We start from the raw sequence: 25,255 nt of genomic DNA on the forward strand, positions 1-25,255 counted from the left end.
TTTATTATGAAATCATCCATGGATTTAGATGTGATATGAAATACAATTTCAATATATACTGAAATATATATGAATGAAATAATACAACCTTTAGATTTGTCTTCAAAGTAACCTGGGGAAAGGGAAGAAGGGGTGAGGGATAAAGGAAACCCGATTGGTCATGAGTTCAAAACTGTTAATGCTAGCTGATGGTTACAAGTGGTTGTATTTTGATATTTGAATATCCAGTATAAAAATTTTTATTTAAAAAGTCCAGCTTTGCTCAAATATTTCTTGTTGCTTAGTTTTCAAAAATGTCCCCCAACTTTTAATTAAGAACTTTTGAATATAAAGAACATTTGAAAGAATAGCACACTGATTACCCATATACTCTCCAACTAGATTCAACAATTACTAACATTTTGATATTTTTGCTTTATCCCTCTCTCTATATAGATACATATATATAGATACACACATCACGTATATATGTATGTGTGTATATATATGTATGTATGCATTTTTCCCATACTATAAGAAAATAAATTACAGACACTTCACCCCTAAATACTTCAATACTCATCTCCTCAGAGAGTATTTGCCTACCTAACCACATTAGTGTCATCATACTTTGGAAAATGAATGGTAATTCTTTAATATCATTTAATATTCAATTCATATTCAAATTTCTGCAATTGTTCCAAGAATGTCTTCTATAGTCTTTTTTTTTTTAATGTTTATTTATTTTTGAGAGAGAGAGACACAGAGTGAGCAGGGGAGGGGGAGAGAGAGGGAGACCCAGAATCTGAAGCAGGTTCCAGGCTCTGAGCTGTCAGCACAGAGCCTGATGCGGGGCTTGAACTCACAAACTGTGAGATCATGACCTGAACTGAAGTCGGATGCTTAACCGACTGAGCCACCCAGGCACCCCAGTTTTTTTTTTTTTTTTTTTTTAATCAGAATCCTATATAGATTCAAACTGCATTTGGTTGTTATGTTTCTTATGTCTAGAACATTTTTCCCACTTCTTTTTTTTCCTCATGGCACTGACTTTTTGAAGAGTCCAAGCATTGTGTCTGTCTTGGTGAATGTAGCACATGCACTTAAAAAAGGGTGTTCATGGAATTGTCTATTTATCTCTTTAGATCCATCAATTTTTCTCTTAAGTACTTTGAGCCTTGTAATTAAGTAGATATGCATTTGTAACAGTTATATCTTCCTCTTTAGTTAACCCCTGTATCATTATGAAATGTCCCTCTTTATCTTTGGTAATACTCTTTGTCCTGATGGCTCTTTTATTTGATATTAGTGATCATCCTAGCCTTCTTATGCTTACTCTTTGCATGGTACATCTCTTTCCATCACTTCACTTTTAAACCTATCTGTGTCTTTGTATTTAAGGTGTGTCTCTTGTAAAAAGTATATGGTCAGTTCTTGCCTTTTTTTTTTTTTTTTTTTAACGTTTATTTTTGAGACAGAGAGAGACAGAGCATGAACGGGGGAGCGTCAGAGAGAGAGAGGGAGACACAGAATCGGAAACAGGCTTCAGGCTCTGAGTGGTCAGCACAGAGCCCGACGCGGGGCTCGAACTCACATACCGCGAGATCGTGACCTGAGCCGAAGTCGGACGCTTAACCGACTGAGCCACCCAGGTGCCCCAGTTCTTGCCTTTTTACCCATTCTATAATCTCTGCCTTTTAATTGGGTGTTCAGTGCATTAACACTTAATGTGATTATTGCCTTTCATAAATGGTATCTGAGTTTCACAGAAAACTCAGGACATTATCAGTTTATCTCATGTTAATGTACCATTCATATGCCTGGGTATCTAAGTTTGTCTCTCTCCTATTTACCACCATAGTCCAGTATAAGGGCCACACACAAACTCTTAAATACTATCTTCAGGAATACATTGATCAATACATAGTCAATACATTCACAATGATTCAAAATTCAAGAGTTCAAAAGGATGTACAGTGAAATTTTTTCCATCTATTCTTGTCTCCAACTTACAGTTCTCCTTGAAGGCAAACAATATAGTATCAGTTTCTTGTGTATATTCCAAAGATACTTTATGTATAGATATTTTATGGATATATGTATATGTATGTGTGTGTGTGTGTGTGTGTGTGTGTGTGTGTGTGTGTGTGTATATATATATATTCTTTCTCCTCCACCTTTTTTTCTTTTTTTTTTTGAGAGAGAGAATCCCATGAGGGGCAGAGGAAGAGGGAGAGACAGAGAGAGAAGCAGGGCTCAAGCTCACCTGATGTGGGACTCAAACTCATGAACTGTGAGATCATGACCTGAGCCAAAGTCAGAGGCTTAACAAATGAGCCACCCCAGGCACCCTCCCACCCATTTTAATATAAATGGTAGTATTTCTTTTAAACTCTGCTTTTTTTTTTTTAAGTTTTATTTATTTACTTTTGAGTGAGAAAGAGAGCACATGCAGGAGGGGCAGAGAGAGAGAGGGAGACAGAGAATCCCAAGCAGGCTCCATACTGTCAGCGCAGCAAACCCATGAACACCGTGAGACCATGACCTGAGCTGAAACCAAGAGTTGGACGCTTAACCACCTGAGCCACCCAGGTGCCCCCCAAATTTGTTTTATTTTATTTTTTTGAGGGAGAGAGTGTGTGTGCATGCAAGTGGGGGAGGGGGAGTGGGAGAGGGAGGGAGACAACCTCAAGCAGGCTCCATGCCCAGTGTGGAGCCCAAAATGGGACTCAATCTTGATCTCGCCACCATGAGATCATGACCTGAGCTGAAATTATGAGTTGGATGCTCAACCAACTGAGCCACCTAGGCACTCCTTAAACTCTGTTTTGTACCTTGATTTTTTTTTTTTTTTGCCCAGTACTTTCTAAGTTATTAGCAACTCAATTAGATTTTTTTCTGATACAACTAAAATTTAAAGTTTATGAACAGAAAGGCTACACTTCTTGCAAAATCAGTTAATGAGTATTGCAAAGCTAGTCAGTGATGATATAAAAATGAGTAAGGCACATGGTCTGCACCCTCAAAGAGCTTGATTCTTGCCTAATTTGGGATACCACTCTCATCTCACCTCCAAAGGGACTTGAGTAGTCCTGAAATTAGAAAATACACAAGTAATCTGAATGTCCCCAACTCAGCAGACTTTGTGGGATTACCCTTTCTTTTACTATAGCCACATAATATAATTTGAGTAAACCATCCTACAAAAGAAGTGCTTACTTACTACGTGTTAGGCGCTTTCGTAAGCATGTTGCATATATGAGGATTACCTCACAGGGATTCTGTGAGCTAGGTATTACTATTATTGCCAGTTTACAGGTGTGGAAACTAAGGCACAGAGAAGTTACGGAACTCCCCAGGATCACAAAGCTAGAAATGTGGGAGTCTGGATTTGAACCCAAGCAGTATGGCTCCAGAGCCTGTACACTTTCACTATCTTATGCTGCCTTGATGTTAATCTGTTTAAATATATTCTGAAAACATAGCAGACATATTAAAACATTACAAAACATTCCAAAATTTATTTCCTTTCTTATTTATCCTGTAAACATGTATGTATGTGTATATTAACAGATACATGTGTATATACAGACACAGATGTATATTTTCTTACTTTCTCTTCTTTCTGTACTATGGGTGGCATACTACAGATACTCCTTTGAAATGTGCCTCTCTCCCTTAACAACGTACCTTCTTACTGCCAATCAGTTCAGAGAGCTCTTCCTCATTTTCATATGTGCCTAGTACTCCATTGTGTGAATGGACCATACCCAGTTTATTCAACAGACATTCTCCATGTATGAAAATTTAAGTTATTCCCAATACTTTAAAATAGGAAACACCCCTGCAATAAATATCCTTATACAGATATACTTCTCATATTTTCTTTTTTTAAAGTTTATTTATTTTCAGAGACAAGAGAGAAAGTGTGAGGAGGGGAGGGGCAGAGAGAGAAAGGGAGAGAGAGAATCCCAAGGAGGCTCCACGCTACAGAGCCGGATACAGGGCTCAAACTCACTAACCATGAGATCACGACCTGAGCCAAAATCAAGAGTCAGACACTTAACTGACTGAACCACCCAGGTGCCCCTACTTTTCTTATTTTCAAGGTTGATTCCTAGAAGTGGGATTTTGGGGTCAAAATGTAAAGACATATGTATTTTTGCTGGGTAATTGTCAAATATCCCTCTATAAGGTTTGTGCCAATTTATATTCCTACTAGCAATGTATGAGGTACCTGTTTGCCCACAGCCTCACCAACAGAATGTATTGTCAACCTTTAAACTGTTTGCCAATCAGATAGTTGAAAATGGTAAAATAATTAGGTTTGTTAGTGGGAATGGGGTGGAAAAGATGACAGGGTGGGAGAGGAATGGAAGAGATGGGGGTGTGGCACTTCTCTGAGTATACCTTTTGTGCACTTTCCGTATACATTTTAAAAAGAGTTTTTATTTATTTACTGGGGGGAGAAGGCAGAGAGAGAGGGAGAGAGGGAGAGAGGGAGAGAGGGAGAGAGGGAGAGAGGGAGAGAGGGAGAGAGGGAGAGAGGGAGAGAGGGAGAGAGGGAGAGAGGGGGAGAGAGAGAGAGAGAGAGAGAGAGAGAGAGAGAGAGAGAGAGAGAGAATATCCCAAGCAGGCTCCATGCTGTCAGCACAGAGCCCGATTTAGGGTTTGATCTCACTAACTCTGGGATCATGACATGAACCGAAATTAAGAGCCAGAGGCTTAACCTACTGAGCCACCCAGGCGCCCCACTTCTTGTTTGCTTTTATGTAGTTTGAACTTTAGAACTATGTAACAAACCACAGTGAAGGGAGATATTTAAAAAAAGAACCCACATAACTTTTGAACACAGTGTTATGAATATATGCCCTCAGACTAAAGTCAAAAAGAACCATAAACAGGGTTGCCTGGCTCAGTTGGTTAAGCGTCTAACTTCAGCTCAGGTCATGATCTCATGGTTTGTGGGTTTGAGTCCCATGTTGGGCTCTGTGCTGACAGGTTGGAGCCTAGAGCCTAGGGCCTGCCTTGGATTCTGTGTCTCCTTTTCTCTCTGCCCTTCCCTCGCTTGCACTCTCTCTTGTTCAAAAATAAACATTAAAAAAAAAAAAGAACCATAAGCAAATACTGTCTAGTTAGCAGATTTGTTTTAATAATGAAATAGGTTAGCAATTTTAAAATTACTTTCAGTATTTGTAAGTAAATACATACTGTTCATGTATATGTGTGTGTGTGTGTGTATAGTATGCAATTTTTATATAAATTATATATATAGTATATAATCAAAATTATATATGTACATATATAACTTGCATAAATAAATATGAGAGCCTGGTTTCTCACTGTCAGAGAAGGGAGGTGTAAATATGGAAAAGGAAAAGACCAGAATGAACTCTATGGTGCTAGACTGAAATCTGAAGTATTAAAATATCAAAAGAAGGGGCGCCTGGGTGGTTCAGTCGGTTAAGTGTCCAGCTTTGGCTCAGGTCATGATCTCATGGTTCGTGAGTTTGAGCCCCGTGTTGGGTTCTGTGCTGACAGCTCGGAGCCTGGAGCCTGCTTCGAATTCTGTGTCTCCCAATCTCTCTGTCCTTCCTCTGCTTATGCTCTGTGTCTCTCTCTCTTTCAAAAATAAACATTAAAAAAATATATATCAAAAGAAGCTGTAATGTGAAATTATAAGAGCTACAAAATGCAAACAAAACCTAATGAACAAGGCAAATTTACCAATAATGGTTTACTTCTCAATTACTTTTTGCTTCTATTCATTGAAAAGCATTTTTTTCACAGTAAATTCTATTTTCATCCTTTCCTATACTGAAGTGCCAGCAAATTGTGTCTAATGGCAAGTAAGTAGAAAAGAGCACAGAGCTTCTCACCCTTGCCAGATTTGCACAATGGGATCACAGTTGTCCAGGTAATTGAAACGAATGATATCAGTTGGATGTTTGTCAGAGGATCGCCAGGGTGGGAGTTCTTTCTCCCCGTGAGTCTTCTTTCTCAAAGAGGAAGAGGACCGGAAAGCGGATGCTGGAAACTGCTTTTCCTCTGGAGAACTGCTTGTAACTGGTTGAATGTCAGCAACCGCAAACCTGTCTTTTGGAGGTGTCTACAAGAAGAAAATTACTTCTGTTCTTAAAACATCATAATAATTACAACAAAAAACAAAACACCACCACCATCATCATCATCATCGCCCCAACTGCAATGATAATGGTGACAATAATTACAGCAGCCACCAATCCAGGAGTACTTGTATGTGTCAGGTACTTTCTCAGGAAGTTTTCATGCATTATTTTATTTAACCTTCATAATAACTCTAAAAGGTAATAGTTACTACTCTCATTTACAGAAGCGGAAACTGAAGATAGGATAAACCAATGAGCTTGCCCACTATTACATAAGTAGTAAGACAGAGGGTCAGAATTTTTTTTCTTTAATGTTTATTCATTTTTGAGAGAGAGAGAGAGAGAGCAAGCAGGGGAAGGAGAGATCAGAGGGAGAGGGGGATAGAGGGTCAAAAGCAGACTCTATGCTGATGGCAGAGAGCCCTATGCGAGGCCCAAACCCATGAACTGTGAGATCGTGACTTGAACTGAAGTCAGATGCGTAATGGACTGAGCCACCCAGGGACCCCAAAGGGTCAGAATTTGAATCTAGGACTGTCTTGCTTTCAAGTCCTTGCTCTAAACCTCTCTATCCTGTACTGCCACCTCTTCTACCACATCATTGTATAATTTTTCCACAATTGCAGTTAACTTATTCCTAAAAATGTACACATTCCAAAAAAGGTACTCCAGGCCTAATTATCTATAACACACAGGGACAACTTCGAGTTATATGGGGGGTAAACTATAGATTTTATCGGTTTTCAAAACCTTAACTGCTCCCAAAGAATACTTTTGCTTTAATTTCCCAAATTGAAAGTCTATTTTTGTGTGTGAAATTCATAAGGTTTTTTATGTGGTTGTAACCTAAGGGAAGTGGTAATGGTATGTCGAGAAGCCATTAAAGGCTTAATTTTTGTTCTTTAAGAGATTAGGAAAGCTTTGCATGGTAAATTGGTTTGCTTGAATTGTTGGTGAAAATTAAGAAATTCCCCAATCTCTTCAAGCAGAATCAGTTAGTTTCTTATCCTTGTGTTAACTGTTCATTGTATACATTTCTATTACAGAATAGCATGTATTACTCCGTGTTGTAATTATGTATTTGTTTATGTCCTAGGCCACTAGACTAGACTCCTTGAAAGCAGGGTTAGGACCCTTATACTCAGCACCCAGCATGTAACAGTACTTAATAAATATTTACTAATTTAATGAATGATTGTTAAGAAGACCTTTCATATTTATATAATTGATAGCTCATTATTGGTTTAGTATTCAATATTTTCTTCAGGTCTCATTTAGAATGGTCATTCATTTCATTTCTCTGAGCTTATATCAAACAGAATCTGTCTGTTTTTGCTGAAGAAGACCTTATTTAATACTACTGGGAATAAATAATACACAACAATAAACAATTTCAGGCAGAAAATTAGTGTGTTAGTAATTTTATACAAGCATTATTCATTCTGAAAAGTAACAAAATGTTTGACTCTTTAACAAAACAGAATAGAAACTGTGATACTTTTCTGTATTAAGTAAACAAAATGTTGTTCACCTAAAGCCTTTTTGAGAATTTTTAAAATCATGAGTAGATGTTGAACTTCTGTTAAATGCTTTTGTTGCATATACTGAAATGATCATACATCTTTTTTCTTTTATTCCGTGAATTACATTGGTTAATTTTTTAATATTATGCCAACCTTACTCTCCATGGATACATCCCACTTGATCATCATGTATTATTCTTTCTTTATAAATAACTTGATTTAATTTGTTAATATTTTTAAAGGATTTTTATGTTTGTTTTCATGAGGGACATTAGTCTGGGGTTTTGTTTTGTTTTCTTATAAAGGTTCTATCTGGTTTTGGTATAAAGGCAATGAGTTGGGAAGTGTTCCTGTCTTCCATTCTTTATAAAAGAATTTGTGTAGAATTAATATCTGGGTGGCTCAGTTGGCTGAGCGTCCAACTCTTTTTTTTTTTAAAGATCTAATTTTTTTTTTTTAATGTTTATTTTTGAGAGAGAGAGAGAGACAGAGTGCAAGCAGGGGAGGAGTAGATAGATGGAGACACAGAATCAGAAGCAGGCTCCAGGCTCTAAGCTGTCAGCACAGAGCCTGACACGGGGCTCAAACCCCTGGACTGCGAGATCATGACCTGAGCTGAAGTTGGAGGCTCAACCGACTGAGCCACCCAGCTGCCCCTGAGCATCCAACTCTTAAAAATGTTTTTTTAATGTTTGTATTTATTTTTGAGACAGAGAGAGACAGAGCATGAGCAGGGGAGGGGCAGAGATAGAGAGAGAGAGAGAGGGAGACACAGAATCCGAAGCAGGTTCCAGGCTCTGAGCTGTCAGCACAGAGCCCGACGCAGGGCTCAAACCCACAAACTGCGAGATCATGACCTGAGCCAAAGTCGGCTGCTCAACCAACTGAGCCACCTAGGCGCCCCAAGTGTCTGACTCTTGATTTAAGTTCAGGTCATGATCCCAGGGTCATGGGATCAAGCCCCGCATCAGGCTCCATGCTGAGTGTGGTGCCTGCTTGAGATTCTCTCTCTATCCCTCTGCCCCTCCCCTCCACTTGCTCATGCTCTCTCTCTCAAATTAAAAAAAAAAAAAAAGAATTAGTATTCCTTCCTTTAATCTGTGATAGAATTCACCAATGAAGCTATCTGGGCCTAGAGTTTTATGGAAAATTATGAATTCAATTTCATAAATGATAAACATTTATTCATGTTTTCTATTTCCTATTGAGACTTTTTGTAATTTGTATTTTCAAGAATTGTGTTTCATCTAAGTGGTCAAATTTAGTGATGTGGACTAATTCATAGTATTCTCTCATTATTCTTCTCATGTTTACAGGATCTGTACTGATGCCCCCTCTTTCATTTCTGTTATGAGTAATGAATGTTTTCTCTCTTTTTTTCCTTGATCAGCCTAGCTAGAAACTTATGAAATTTATTTATGTGTTCAAAGAAGCAGCTTTGGTTTTGCTGATTTTTCTCTATTGTTTACTCTGATTTCATTGATCTTAGCCCTTTATTATTTCTTCCTTCTATCTACTTTGGGTTCAGCTTACTCTTCCTTTTCTAGATTGAGTCTTTTTGAAATTATATTGTGTGGGGTGGATAGCAGAGCCTTGCAGATAGTTACAAAGATCATTCTAGTCCAGTCTTCATGTTAAGCTTGAGGAAACTAATACTAACCACAACCATTTGCTCATAAAATGCTTTCAAAAGCTCTGCTGAAGCACATGCCAGGTACAAGGTACTGGGGGTTGGGGGGAGGTGGAAGGGGGAGGTGCTTGAGTGAAGGTAAACTCCAGTGGCTGCCTACGTTCACCATCACTGAAGTAACCTCACAGGAAACTACACAAATTACTCAAGTATGTATGGTGCTGACAGTTGACTTTTTAACCTTAGTCACATGACTTTATTAACCTTAATCACATGACTCTTCAGTGTTTCTGACTTAGGTCTATTTCTTTTTTTTTTTTTAATTTTTTTTTTAATGTCTTTATTTATTTTTGAGACAGAGAGAGACAGAGCATGAGCAGGGGAGGGGAAGAGAGAGAGGGAGGCACAGAATCTGAAGCAGGCTCCAGGCTCTGAGCTGTCAGCACAGAGCCTGATGCGGGGCTCGAACTCACAGACTGCGAGATCATGACCTGAGCTGAAGTCGAACACTCAACCGACTGAGCCACCCAGGTGCCCCAAGGTCTATTTCTTTAATCAATAAGTTTATTAGTAGATTTTATTAACCTTTGTCGTTCTGATTTAGGTCTATTTATCAAGCAGAAAAATTAAAGTTTAATATAACAAAGTGTTTGCTAAGAAATATAATACTAAGCAAAGAGGTGGCAATTTTCTCTCATCAGAACTATTCATTATTTTTAAATACAGTTATACATATTTTATAGAAAAGAATTATTGCTAAAGACAAAGCTGTAAAGTCAGTTTTATAAGTACTACTCAAAACCTCTTTTCTTCTACAAACTGGTTAATCACTTTTCTCTTCTCTACCCCAGAACTGCCCAAGCTTCAGCTATTGAATGACATTCCCTGCCCCCAACTGAAAATGAGAGTCAAGAAAAGCCTTATCAGATCTGAAAAGTCACAGCCATGGTAATTTTGAAAATAACTTCTTCCATCACTGCAACTTAAATTTTATTTTTTAAAAGAAATCCTCATGGAGCACACCCATTACTGAAATCTGAAAGACTAGTTTTATCGTTGCAATTGTAACAATATTAATTATGCATAGTTTATTACTATATTAAATGTAGATGGATTCTACTTTAAAACAATAAAACTAAAGCTAAATGAACAAGTTAGGAGCTGACTATTAATCTTTCAAAAGGATTCTTCAATTTTAAAAGGATTCACTGCAATTTTTTCACAGGATATGATACCCCTGTGGTTTTAAAAATCATTTAAAAAATTTAATTTACACATAATTTTCAGGAACTCATCTATTGTACAAAACGATGCACAACTCTGCGTGTGTATAGATCACACCATAAAGAAAAGGCTCATAAAATTTTCCAATGAGTTATCTAATTAACTGTGACTATAAGAATGAACATAAACATTGGTTATAATGCAGACAAAACAACTAGGAAAATTATTCCTGCATTATTTACTTTTTATGATCATATGTAAATGCTTTACATTGCTTAGTTTCTGGATTAAAAAGAACTTTAGTATACTCATTACTCATTTCCATAATTACAGATTGGAAAACTTTTCTTTGTAAATGATACACAAATAAACTTTAGCTCACCTGATAGAATCAGAAAATTTGAATTAATAAAGTAAAATTTGATGACCCTTTGATAGCAAATATTGCACATTCTCCACAGAGTCTCAGTGTCAGAATTGCTTGGTGTGTGAGTCAGAGACACAGAAATCCAGGAATCTGAACAGAATGAGGAGTTCCGCAGTCCTAGCCTCCTGGGTGGAACTGTGGTTTTGGGAGTGTCCCATGAGGACTCTCAACTAGCATGGATGTCTTGAACAAGGCTATCAAGTTCTCAGAAAAGGAAAATTTTGACCTAATAGTGTACTTCCTTTCAACCAAGTCCCCTCCCCAACTTCAAGTTTGATCATTTAGTCTTAGTTCTGGAATTCCCTTTTATTTTTCAGTTTTAATTTATTAAAAAAAGTTTTTTTAATGTTTATTTATTTTTGAAAGAGAGAGAGAGAGTGAGTGAGAACAGGGGAGGACAGACTCAGAATTCAAAGCAGGCTCCAGGCTCTGAGCTGTCAGCACAGAGCCAGACTGTGCTCAAACTCACAGACCATGAGATCGTGACCCGAGCCGAAGTCAGGCGCTCAACCGACTGAGCCACCCAGGTGCCCCTAAGTTTTAATTTAAATTCCACTTAGTTAACATACAGTGTAATATTCATTTCAGGTGTACAATATAGTGATTCAACACTTACATACAACACCAGGTGCTCATTACAAGTGCCCTTCTTAATCCTCATCACCTGTTTAACCCATTCCCCGCCCCCTCCCCATCCATCTCCCCTCTGGTATTCCTAAATAGCTGATATTTGTATATTTGTTGCTTTTCGTCCCAAATGTACCTTAGGCTTGGTAACATGAAGTTCTTTTACCATTTGAATGTAGTGCTTCTTCCATATACCCTGCTCAAAGGGAGTTGGAGAGAAATTGATGTACCAGTTAAATCGTAAACATTTGAGCATCCAGAGCTGATCCAGCTCAGTTAAGTTCTTCCAGTGCCAGCTCACCTGAAAAAAAGTAATTGGAAAGAAAAAAAAACTTAACTCAGTTTACATGCCCATTTTTTCTAGGTCTTGAGCTGTCACCCTGGACCTGAGATAACTCTATTGTTCTTTTCCTGCAAATCACAACTTAAATAATTATCTACCTGAAATGCTCTCTACCTAGGCAGGAGGATTTTCTGTAAATGTTAAATCACACTTAGATTCAGAGTCAACTAATATTTATTGAGTACCTATTAACCATCCCCACAGCAACCTAAAGAGGTAGGTGTTATTACTACTCTCATGTTGCAAACAAGGCAACCGTGGCTCAAATAGACTTTGGAACTTCCTAGAAGTTCATATGAAAGTTATAGGAGGGTTATAGAAACTCAGGTCTGCATATTATTTACTCATTTTTGGTATGCTTCCATTTTCCCTCCATTCTTATGATTTAACTAAATAGAAATTTTATAAACAGAACGTAATTACTGATATCTTATGGTGTGCCCTATGTAGCCTTTAAGATTCCATAGAGCATACACTGTTTATTCTCTACATTCCATTCCCATGGCATTCTGGTCATTCTCACACATCCAGCAAATGTTGGAGATGACCCTACTATGGTGCAGCAGTATTTATAGTAACTTACTTCAGATTTTGAACAAGTCTTGCTGAAAGCTAGTTCATATATAAAGTTCAGCCCAGGGGTTCTGTGTTGTGTTGTAAGAGTCGCAAAGACAACATCTAACCTTCAAACCTAAATTTCAACCTTGGGAAATTAGTCGCTTTTTCAAGATTAAGTCATTAATAATTTTTGAGCACACACACACACAAAGGCAGAACACTATAATATTCATCCATCCATTTATCTAGCCCTCTCTTCCTCCTTCCATCTACCAAATACTGAGTTCCATTATGTTTAGCATTGTTTTCTGGGCTGAAGAGGAGACAAACAGGAGAGGGGAGGGCACAATTACAAGAAATAACAGGTTCAGGAGCTGGAAGAATGAAAAAGGGTAGAAAATTTGACAGAGCCCTGCAGGCAGGAACAGAAATCACATTTACTTTGTTCAATGCAGAAATGAAACAACAGCAACCTTAATCCCCATATGGTTCATTAACTCAGAATTCAGTGGAGAGGTGGGGTTTCGGAGGGATGAGATGAGGAGAAAAATATCTCAATTCTCACTCTTTCCCTCATTTTCCTTACATCTTGTTTTGAGCTGGGTATCAAGTTTTTCCCTCCCTCCCCCACTCCCCGGGGGTAGATAAGGTTTTGGTATGTTTTGTTTTTGCTCTTTGGTGTTTTTTTGCTTGTTTTTAAGGTAGACAGGAATGAGGCAAATTGAAGAGTAGGTAGGAGGGTAGGAGCTTTCAAAATTATCAGACCCTTCCTGCCTCCATCTTTTTAAACAACTCAAAGCTCATTTTAGTGCAATGACATTATTGTTTAAATCTAGCTGAAGAACAACTGCCTGTGTTTTCTTCACAGTCAGTACTGGGAAAAAAACATAATGCCAGGATCTTGTAAGATTGACATATGGTACACATATGATAGGATTAGTGATTTCCAATAACATTTCCCTCAAATGAAAACAGTCTCAGTGTGCAAAATTTGAAAAATTCCAAGAAGTTTAAAGAAAAATAATACCCAGGGCACCTAGGTGGCTCAGTCAGTTAAGTGTCTCGATTTTGGGTCAGGTGGTGATCCCATGTGAGATTGAGTCCTAAGAAAGAGACTGCGCTGACATCCTGAAGCCTGCTTGGGATTCTCTCTCTGTCCTTCCCCCTGTGTGCTCGCTCTCTCTCTCTCAAAAAAATAAATAAATAAAATAAAATAAAATAAAATAAAATAAAATAAAATAAAATAAAATAAAATAAAATAATCATTTAAAAAGAAAAACAATACCCATAACCCCATAAATCAGAGATTACCTTTATTAACAACCTGACAGAGTTCTTTTTTTTTTCTAGGCATTGTGAAACAAAATTGGGAAACTCTATATACACAATTTTAAATTGTGTTTCTTCATTTTACATATTATTAGCATCTTTGTGTTTTGAAAACATGTTTTCTAATGTTCCCACAGTAATTCATCATATAGCTATATGATACTCTTTTTTTTAAGTTTATTTATTTATTTTGAGGGGGGGTGGGGATAGAGAGAGACTCCCAAGAAAGCCTGTTAGTGGAGAGCCCAGTGAGGGGCTCAAACTCATGTGAGATCATGACCTGAACCGAAATCAAGAGTCGGAGGCTTAAGTGACTGAGCCACTCAGGTGCCCCTAAATTGTGTATTTTCTTTAAAAGCTTCTGGGTATTATAGAATACTCACAAAGCCCTCCTTCCTTATGTTTTCTTTGAGTATTTTATGATTTCCTTTGATTTCATACCAATCTTTTATCCTACTAGAATACTTTTTTCAGATAGCTGCCCAATTGTCCTAACACCATTTATTAATTCATCTTTCTTACTGCATCCATCTTCTTAACTTTAAAAACTAAAGTTAACATGTTACACATATGTGAATGCATGGTGACTAGTAACTTCTAGTGTTACCAACCTCTATGGAAACACTTAATAAAATGGCTACTAGTTTATCTCATAAGTGACTGAAGTATACTTTAATACATGGTGGATTTACTTATAAAAAAACAGCAGCCCCTTTTCCAAGGCCACTGGAAGCATGTCTACTCACTCTGAACTCTTACTCTCATAGTCTTTGGTACATACCTCATTAGCACCTTATTTTGAGCTCTTCTGTTTATGAATGGCCTGTACCATACAATTTAGAATTTTATCCTAGTTGTATGCTATGCACTGTAAGACTATCCTGCTGATGAACCATTTCATATATGTGTATCTGTCTCCCCAACCAGCAGATACTATTCTGTGGATACTAATGATGTCTTACATTATTTTATATCTACTTTTGAGCACTAAATACAGAGTTAGGTACAAAGAAGATGGGGATTAATTCAAACTATATAGACTAAACATATTGACCATCTCATCTTATTTCTTGGTTTTGTGCATGTGTTTTTTTTCCTTCTCATTTTAGAGTTTTCTAGGCTATCACTATAAAATGTTGGACACTAATTCTTTGCCTTTACCTGTGCACAACGACAAAGGCTTCGGGGGTCCAGGAAAGAAAAGATGTATAAAGATAACACCCTTGGAAGCTTGGTAGTAAAATCCAGAGCTTCTGCTGGAATTTTTTCCTGAAGCTTTCGACAGCAGAACTTTTGCTGTGCCAGGGAGCAACGTTCTAACAGGCCTGTCAAGATTCTTCTCCGTTGAGAGTCTGTCCATTTGTCAAACTGGAAAAAAGAAAGAAAAAACCCTCCAGGTTCAGTCTGATACCAGAGATTCATTAGAGGAAGAGAGAAGAATGGCAGAGAAAGTAAGTTTCATATTTTATTACTAATGAATAGCATGTACTTCTTCCCCTAATTAGTAAATTGATGTTTTGCCACTTACCTGTCTTTCTCACATTTATACATGCAAGCGTGTACAAGACCTGAGTGCATACACAGAAGTGCACTCGACCTCAGAACTTGCCGTTATATAAGATCAGTAAGTTGGGAGCTGGCCATATTTGTAAACTGAGAAAATATATACTTAAAGATACAATTTCAAGAGAAGGCACCTGGGCAGCCCATTTCCCACCAGAGTTTCTATATTAGCTCATTAGTGCCAAACTCCAGGATCAGAAACAAAGCTTTGCACTCACAATTGCAGATAAGGTAAAATATGCAAATATCCCTGAGAAGGGGAGTATATTGGGTTAAAGCCCCAGTAATGTGTAAATGATTGACTGGAGAGAAAAGGTCAATAAGAGGACCTGGAAAAAAGACTGCCAGAGACAGGAAGTAGATGCCAGAGTAATCTGGAGGCATGCCAAACAAAAGCTTTGGTTACGTCATAATTTTCCCCAGAGATAACCCTTAATCAGTTCCAAGATCAATGACTGATGAAAGGTAAGAATTTGAGGGCTGGCCAAAACCCAGAGAAAGGCTCTTATGGGAACATCTACCAATTGAATGAGTCAGTTTACCAGAGTCTAAATCTGTCTTTTTTTTCCTTAGCCCATTAGAGAAGAGAAATAGGAAAGTTTGGGGCTACCTGTATTCTGTATACTATTGCATTTCATGTATAGGTATTTATTACAGTCATCATAAAGTAATGAGAATTTTATAAGGAACTTTAGTTGTAATCATAAAATACACTACCTAAAAAGGCATATAAAGCATGACAAATCAACTTCATTATAGTCATATGTATTTATATTTAATTGGCAAGAATACTTATTTTTTTAAAGTTAAAAAAATGCTTATTTATTTTGAGAGAGAATGCAAGCAGGTGAAGGGCAGAGAAAGAGGGAGAGAGAGAATCCCAAGCAAACTCCACACCAGCAGCACAAAGCCCGATGTGGGGCTTGATCTCATGAACCATGCAATCACAACCTGGACTGAAATCAAGAGTTGAAAGCTTACCCAACTGAGCCACCCAGGCACCCTGGCAAGAATACTTCTTAATCAAAAACTATTCACTATTACAGATCTATTTAATGACCCAGGAATCTCAGTTTGCAGACTATAATTCAAGGACGGGAGGGTGAATGTAATAAGATAGAGTCACTCCTGTCAAACAGTGACATAAGCAGCGAAGGGTGTTGCAGCTAAGACCAGATTTCACCCAAACTGGCACAGACTGGAAGTACTAAGAACTGATAAGAACCTGGAAGAACCAAGAGCTGATAATCACTAGAACCAGAAGAGGCCTGCAAAGGCCCAAGACTGATTAAACTTTCAAAAAAAAAATTTTTAATGTTTATTTATTTTTGAGAGATATACAAAGCACAAGGAGGGCAGGGGCAGAGACAGAGGGAGACACAGAATCTGAAGCAGCTGAGCTGTCAGCGCAGAGCCTGACACGGGCTCAAACTCACAATCTGTGAGATCATGACCTGAGCTGAAGTCGCACATTTAACCAACTGAGCCACCCACGCGCCCCAATTAAACTCCTTTCAAAAGGGGGGATTTCTACGGCAAACTGTCAGACTCTCCAGGCACTAACCCTTCAACTTCTGACCATATTTGAAAGGCAAATGCTGCCAAAGGCCCCTACTGATTGATCTTGAACATAACAGAGATTCCCACTTTTTGAACATAATAAGCAGTGTGAGCTGAGAGATGACCTAGGCCTCACCCTAACTGTGCACTTAGGGACTGACTGACTTCACATTTGGTTCATTAATTTCTTGCCCCCTGTTGTATCTTCTTTGTTGGGTGACTGTATTATGCTTTGTTTTGTGTGACATGTATGAAGCCAAGTTAAATGGGTAGTGAATTGTCATTGAGTTTGGAATCCTGACATTGTCAAGACACAACGCCTGTAGGGGCCTTTACGGTGTGCTCATGGCAGGGAAGAAAAAGCCCAAAACCTCAACTTACAAATAAATGAATAAAAATCTATTCGTGTGTGAGTGTTCCCTGATTTCTCCTATCCCTATTTCTGCACAATCCATATTTCCAACTCTCACAATACAGGACTTCTTTCCTTTTGGGATGGATTATTACATTGAAGAGAGAGAAGCCAGACCAGAATGACTGGGGCCAGGGGAAGGACCATGCCTGAGAAGCTGCATTGATCTATAAAATAAAGAACCAAAGGGGAAGTGTGAGGAGAAAGAAAAGCAGTAAGGTTTTGGCTTGTTGGGGGTTTGGGGGTTCAGACATTCATTGCCTTAGATAGCAATTAGAGAACGAGAGAGCTGAGGAATGAAGGAAGGTGTTAACTAGAAAACCACAGTACCAAAATGGAGTCACCTATGTTAAGGGCCCCACTTCAGCAAACCAAGATTTAATACCTAACCTAATTGCATATCATAAATTCCCCAGGAATATAACTTTAACCAGTCAACATGGAATTTCCCGGTTAGTACTAGGCAATTTACTGACGGATCCCTTCCATTCCACTTAGGAAGAAAACCTTGCCTAAAACAATGCATTCTTTGCTAGTAATTTTGTTTTTAGGCTCCCTCTCTACCTTTAAAAACCTTTCCTTTTCTACGGCTTGATGGAGCTCCTATCTGCTACATAGGATGCTGCCTGATTCACAAATTGTTCAATAAAGCCAATTTGATCTTTTAAATTACTCGGCTGAATTTCTGTTGTTTAACAAAAGGAGACCTGAGAAGTACTGCTATGAGTTTTAAACTGGTTCTGCTGTGATTTTCCTTTGAGACACAAAGTGAAAATTGGAATTCATTTCTAAAATGACTTATAGGCAGTGCTCTGTGGTTCTGTAGAAACTGAGCCACATGGGGACCCAGGATGATTATGGTTACAAAAAAATTTTCATGAGATATTATTATCACTGCACAAAATCAGAAATAATCAAAAATGCCTAATAGAGGATGGCATTACAGATTGATGATGGGTTTGGTAACGAGACTATTGGAAGTCTTACTTCCAGTATTCTATTATTTCCAATACTCTTTGGAAATAAATCACTAAATTCCAGCTCCACCACTAACAACCTCTCAATTTCCTCATTTATACATTAGGAATAATTATATCTAAATGGTAGGGTTGTTGTGAGGATTAAATAATCTATGTATAAAATTCTTAATAGGATTTATGACTCATTATACATGGCAGCTTATTATAAAATATCAAAGTGATGTTAAAAATAATGAGTATGTGGGTTAAATCAGTGTAAAAAGAATATATATGCAAACAATTAAATTAAAAAGCATAAAATTATGTCTGTGCATTGGCAAGGATGGGAATTACATTTAGAATGACGGAGGTTAGCTCATCTACTTTCATTGCTGCCCACAAAAAGAGAATGAGCTCAGCTTGAATAACAGTGATTTAAAATGAATGTAAAAGAACACCAGGATTATAAAGTGCTGAAGAAATCTATAAAAGAAAACATTAAAACATTTTCCTCTGGAGATTAAAAAGATAATTACATTGGTTTCTCATTTATTTCCCTGATTATAATGGTCAAAGGTAATTTATATCTGGCGTTGATAGGTGTTTTTTGCCTCGAGGGATTTTCCTTTCTAATTGTGTTTGTTTAGGCTAATACAAAATGAATTTGCATTCCTTGAACTCCTACCAATTGAAGGTGGGTTGATGACTCAGAAGAACGCTTCACAGTTGGGGGAAATCCCTTTGGAATTTAAAAGGTGCTAGGAATAATCCAAAAAGTAAATAATCCATGGAAGAGTTAATTGTCCAGGAATTCGATAATCTCCTTTCAAGTAAAAATACCCATAACATTGTAGCCAGGGATCCAATATGTGAAATTTGGGGAGTAGCTAGGACCATTCTTCCATCCTGTATCACACAGATGGTACCTCCCTTCACAGTTAGTTCCTTTGTTTACATTATATTACATTAAATCAATTATGTTACGTTATGTTCTATCACAATTATATTTTATAATTATTTTAATGCCTTTTTACAGGGCTTTCTGGACTTAACAGAATTGTGAAAATCCTATGTTTGGAGTAGTTGTTCCAAGGATCCTTAATGCAGTTGCAGGACATCAGGACAGTTGCTACAGCCATCAGTTTCCACTCACCTCACACAGACTGGCAAAGAAAAGTTTACTGTGAGTGGGGGGACAAAATGAAGAAGGTTTGTTATTTTTTGCTTATTGGTTATTTATCCCAATCTGGTTGAGTTTCTGAGTCCTGTTACCAAAAACTGACTTTCACAATTAAGGTATGGATACGTTATTATTCAAGAGTTTCATGGGGTGCCTGGGTGGCTCAGTTGGTTAAGTATCCAACTCTTGATCTCAGCCTAGGTCATGATCTCACAGTTTATGAGATTAAGCCCCATGTTGGGCTCTGTGTGGACAGGGCAAAACCTGCTTGGGATTCTTTCTCTCCCTCTCTCTCTCTCTGCCTGTCCCCCGCTTGTGCACCCACCCTCTCTCTCTCAAAATAAATAAATAAACTTTTAAAAAGTTTCAAACAGGTACATATACAATTAAACATGAAAATCCTCTGTAACTGCTCCTCCCCATCTAATCGCATTCCATTCCCCAGAAATAACCACCATGCAATTCCACTTTAAGTTTATTTATATTTGAGAGAGAGAGAGAGAGAGAGAGCACGCATGCATAAGTGAGCATAGCAGGGGAGGGGCAGAGAGAGAGAGAGGGAGACACAGAATCTAAAGCAGTCTCCAGGTTCTGAGCTGTCAGTGCAGAGCTGATGTGGGGCTGGAACCCATGAATCATGAGATCATGACCTCAGCTGAAATCGGACACTTAACCAACTGAGCCACCCAGGTACCCACCGCTGTGCATTTCTATGCATTTGCATACACTTATAGCTATCAATAAGGAAACACTTAAGTAAATTAGAGTATACCTATCCTGTGGGATACTGCTAAGCAGTTTAAAAAACAAACAGGGGGCACCTGGATGGCTCAGTTGGTTGAGCATCCAACTCTTGATTTTGGCTCAGTTCATGATCCTGGGATTGTGGGATCAAGCCCCTCATTGGGCTCTGTGCTGAGCATGGAATCTGCTTGAGAATCTCTCTCTCTCTCTCTCTCTCTCTCTGTCTCTCTCTCTCCCCCTCATCCTTGGTCCCTCTCCCCTGTTCAGTCTTTCTCTCTCAAATAATATTTTAAAAAATAATAAAATAACAAACAAGATATAGCCATAAATGACCTGATATTAATGAACCTGGAGCATATTGTTTTCTCATTCATTCATAGTATTTTCATTTTCTCATTTATCCATTCATTATAGCTATACCATGATCTACATACTCAATTTACTACCAATACCATTTAGGTTGTTTCCAATATGAAAGAAAGAAAGAAAGACCAAAAAAACCCAAAAACAAACCAACTGCAATATTCCAAAACATGCCTTTTCATGCCCTGTGTGAATATTTCTCTAGTACAGAAACACAGAAGTGGAATTACCGGTTCAGAGGACATTTGCCTTTAAAACTTTAATTGATCCTGTCAAATTGTCTTTTAAAAGTCTTTACCATTTTACAGTCCCTCCAATTGTGTTTAAGCATATCCTCCTACTCTCCAATAAATCCTTACTTATATCGAATATTATCTATCTCCTTAATTTTTGTCACATAGGCAAAGGGAGGGACTGGGAATCTCATTGTTTTAATTTGTATTTCTCTAATTTCAGTTTTTTGGCCGTTTGTATATTTTTGTATATTTCTCATTCTTCTATTAGCTCATTATTCCATAGGAATATCTGTATTTTTCTTATTGATTTGTAGAAATGCTTTACAATCCTAGATATTAATCTTTACCTATCATGCAATTTACAAAATATTTTCTCCTGTTTCTCTTTTGCATTTCAGCTCTGATTACGGTTGTTGCCAGCAAATTAAAAGTGATGCCATCTACTTTTTTCAAATTCTTTATAACACATTCTTTTTGTTTGTTTGTTTGTTTGTTTAGATTTTATTTTTAAGTAATCTTCACACCCAACATGGGGCTTGAATTTACAACCCTGAGATCAAGAGTTACATGCTCTACTGACTGAGCCAGCCAGGCTTCCCCCTATTATTTCTGTTAACAATGCAGAAGCCGAGAAAAAGTTTGAGATGCTTTCTTTTCAACCAAAATAGTTCTGTGTTTGTTTTGGAGAGTTGTTTTTCTTGGGAGGCAATTGCCTTTTCTAACAAGGATTGTAGGGCAGAGAAGATTTAAGACATCAAGGATTAAGTAGTAGCAGGGAGCAAGTAAAGTAGAAGAGGTTTGCAGTTTCTCTTAATTATTTTGTTTGTTACTATACAGAATATCAGATAAGACTATGCACTTATGTATGAACAAAAATGACATTCTATGGCCAAATATATTTTGGACTATTATTGGATAGGTTTTATATTATGTCTTACTTCACAATGACCAGATTATTTTAAATTTTTCTAATGTTTATTTATTTATTTTTGACGGGGGGCGGGGGGGGGAGAGAAGGAGGAAGGGAGGGAAGAGAGTGAGAGAGAGAACATGCACAAGCCGGGGAGGGGCAGAGAGAAAGGGAGACACAGAATCTGAAGCAGCCTCCAGGCTCCAAGCTGTCAGCAAAGAGCCTGATGCGTGGCTCAAATGCATGAACCATATGACCATGACTTGTGCTGGAGTTGGACGCTGAACCAACTGAGCCACCTAGGCACCCCAGTCCAGATTATTTTTAAAAATGACTTTACTTCTAATACTAGATTGCGCTTTAAAACCAATATTTGATCCCTATAATGAAAAGCCCAAGTAATGCTAAGTATTACTTAGTGTGGAATCCAACTCAGGGCTCAATCCCACAACCCTGGGATTATGACCTGAGCTGAAATCAAGAGTCAGACGCTCAACCGACTGACCTGCCCAGGCACCCTGGCACTGCATTTCTTATGTTATCAGTCTCATGGTTTTCCTGAAACATAAACAAAAAAAATCTAAAAACTAAAATGGAGATAGAAAATTAATAGGGCAAATTGGAAATAATCCCCTCAAACTCAATTCATGTGGCTTTTGTGGAGGTATATAGACTACCACATGACATAGTAAATTCGGGGTATAAGTTTGATGTTGGACAAAAGAGAAAAACCAGTAATTATCACTTATTCATTTAGAAAGTATTTATTAAATGTCTGGGCGTGTCAAGAAATATACAAAGAGCAAAATATAGAACTATGCCTTCCCTATATAAACTAGTCTATTGGAGAAGAGAGATAATTAGTGATCTTTGCAAATATATTTCTATCAGCTATGGTAAAAGAAAAGAATAAACAAAATATTTTTAAAGGTTTAAAGACCTTGATATTAAAAATACTTAACAACTGGCAATCCCACCAACCATTCAAAAGCTGGTCACATCAAACACTGGCTGAACTGGCCTTGGTTATATTAATTCAGGGATTTCCACTGGAATGATAGTGTAAAAACAGTTATTCTAAGTAAGTCTTTTTTTAAGTTGTTGGTGACAAGTATGAAGTTAGTTTTAAAATGTAAATAGGATATGAGAAAAACTCTGCTAGGTTTAAAATTTTGGTATTTTTCACTTCTTAATTTTTAGCATATTTATAAAATTTTATTATTTTGGGTTTTTTTTGTTTTTTAAATTTTTTTTTTAACATTTATTTATTTTTGAGACAGAGACAGAGCATGAACGGGGGAAGGTCAGAGAGAAAGGGAGACACAGAATCGGAAGCAGGCTCCAGGCTCTGAGCCATCATCAGCCCCGAGCCCAACCCGGGGCTCGAACTCACGGACCATGAGATCGTGACCTGAGCTGAAGTCGGACGCTTAACCGACTGAGCCACCCAGGCGCCCCAAAATTTTATTATTTTGAATAGGTAATACATTCATATGATTAAAAATATCAAAAGGTACAAAAGGCTATTCAGCTAAAGGAGTCCCTTCCACCTTGTCCCAGACTCATCCTTCTCCCTAGGGGAAACCAATGTTGCCTCTTTTCTTGTGTATCCTTCCAGATATACTATGTATATAAGTTTTAAAAATGTACTTAGGCTAATAAATATCCTAGACAGGAGCTTGTAGACCAACACAAAAAAGAATTGGTGATCAACTAAAACAAATAAGAACATTAAGACATAGTATTTATGTTAGTCTTAGTGCAATGGACTGAATGTTTGTAGCTCTCCAAAATTCATAGGTTGAAACCTAACCTACAAGGTGATGGTACTAGGAGGTGGGGCCTATGGGAGGTGATTAGGTCATGAGGATAAAGCCTTCATAAATGAGATTAGTGTCCTTAAAAAGGAGACCCCAGAGAGTTCTCTCCCCACTCCTGCTATGTGACGCTACAGTGAAAAGAAGGCCATCTATGAATCAAAAAGTGGGATCTTCCCAGACTGAATCTGCCCATGCCTTGATCTTGGACTTCCCAGCCTCTAGAACTATGAGAAATAAGCTTCTGCTGTTTATATGCTACCCAATCTATGTAATTTGTTATAGCAGCCCAAACTTCCCTAAGAACTTTAGGCTGTTATAGCAGGCTAAAACTTTCCATTTTCCTTAGGAAAATGAGTTTCAGTAACTCACAGGAAAGGGCATCCTGTCCAGTTACATTCTAGTTAGAGATGCTCTCATAAGGAAAAAGTGTTAGCGGTATGCTTAAAAATGGGGTATTTCAAGTATATTACATATAATAAGAGAGAAATCTAAGGATAGTTTTTTTTTTTTTAACATTTATTTATTTTTGAGACAGAGAGAGAGAAAGCATGAACAGGGGAGGGTCAGGGAGACACAGAATCTGAAACAGGCTCCAGGCTATGAGCTGTCAGCACAGAGCCCGACGTGGGGCTCGAACCCACGGACCGCGAGATCCAGGCGCCCCGGATAGTTTTTTAAGTAATCCTAATTTATTTTCTAAACTGAGATATAATTCACATGCCATAAAATTCGGCATTTTAAGTTTACAAGTCAGTGGCTTTTAGTGTATTCAGAAGGTTGTGTAGTCAACACTACTATTTCCAGAACACTTTTTTTTTTTTTTTTTTTTTGAGCAGCAGGCAAAAGTTTAACAGAGTATAAGATTAGAAAAGAAGAATAGTAGAAAAGCTCTCCTTATAGAGAGGGGATATTTGAAAGTGAATGCCCCTCTTTTCTTCTTAATGTGTATTTATTAATTTTGAGAGAGAGAGAAAGAGTGAGCACATGCAGAGGAGGGGCAGAGAGAGAGGGAAAGAGGATTCTAAGCAGGCTCTGCTATCAGTGGCAGAGTCCCATGTGGGGCTCAATCTCACAAACCCATGAGATCACCACTTGAGTTGAAATCAAGAGTTGGATGTCCAACCAACTGAGCCACCCAGGCGCCCCCAGAACATCTTCATTATCTCCCCAAAGAAAGCCTGTACCCATTAGAGTCATTCCCCCAGCTCTTGGAAACCACTAATCTATTTTGTGTCTCTATGGATTTGCCTATTCTGGACATTTCATGTAAATGGGGTCATACAGTATGCGGCCTCTATGTCTGTTTTTTTCACTTAGCATATTATTATTTTTTAAAAAATTTTTCAATGTTTATTTATTTTTGAGGGGGGAGGTGGGGCAGAGACAGGGAGGAAGACACAGAATCCAAAGCAGGCTCCAGGGTCTCAGCTGTCAGCACAGAGCCCGATGTGGGGCTTGAACTCACAAACTACGGGATCATGACGTGAGCCAAAGTTGGATGCTTTACCAACTGAACCACCCAGGTGCCCCTTACTTAGCATATTATTTTTAAGGTTCATCCATGTTGTAGCATGTATCATTACTTTATTCCTTTCTCCTACCTTTCAAAAAATTTAAAAATTTTCTTACCTTTAAAAAATTTTAGCAAAATAAATGTAACATAAAATTTACCATTTTAACCACTTTTAAGTGTACTGTTCTGTGGCATTAAGTACATTTACACTGTTGTGTGACCATCAC

General features: G+C 37.8%; 1 protein-coding gene across 7 annotated transcripts in view; it reads right to left on the minus strand.

Moving 5' to 3' along the window:
• The window catches only part of FBXO16 (F-box protein 16), a 64,443-nt gene that overhangs the window by 24,685 nt on the left and 14,503 nt on the right, over positions 1 to 25,255 (minus strand). For 5 of the 7 annotated variants that reach the window (XM_025922077.2, XM_086703773.1, XM_086703772.1 and 2 more), the window contains 3 exons: positions 14,930 to 15,136; positions 11,675 to 11,839; positions 5,859 to 6,088 (listed from right to left, as the gene is read on the minus strand). In XM_025922077.2, the coding sequence (XP_025777862.1) occupies positions 5,859 to 6,088; positions 11,675 to 11,839; positions 14,930 to 15,136 (602 nt within the window). The remainder of the gene's footprint in view (positions 1 to 5,858; positions 6,089 to 11,674; positions 11,840 to 14,929; positions 15,137 to 25,255) is intronic. The other 2 variants (XM_086703775.1, XM_086703777.1) reach the window with 2 other exon arrangements.

This window comes from Puma concolor, chromosome B1 (genome assembly GCF_028749965.1).
Source record: "Puma concolor isolate L17-30 chromosome B1, mPumCon1.1.hap2, whole genome shotgun sequence".
Taxonomy (NCBI): Eukaryota; Metazoa; Chordata; class Mammalia; order Carnivora; family Felidae; genus Puma; species Puma concolor.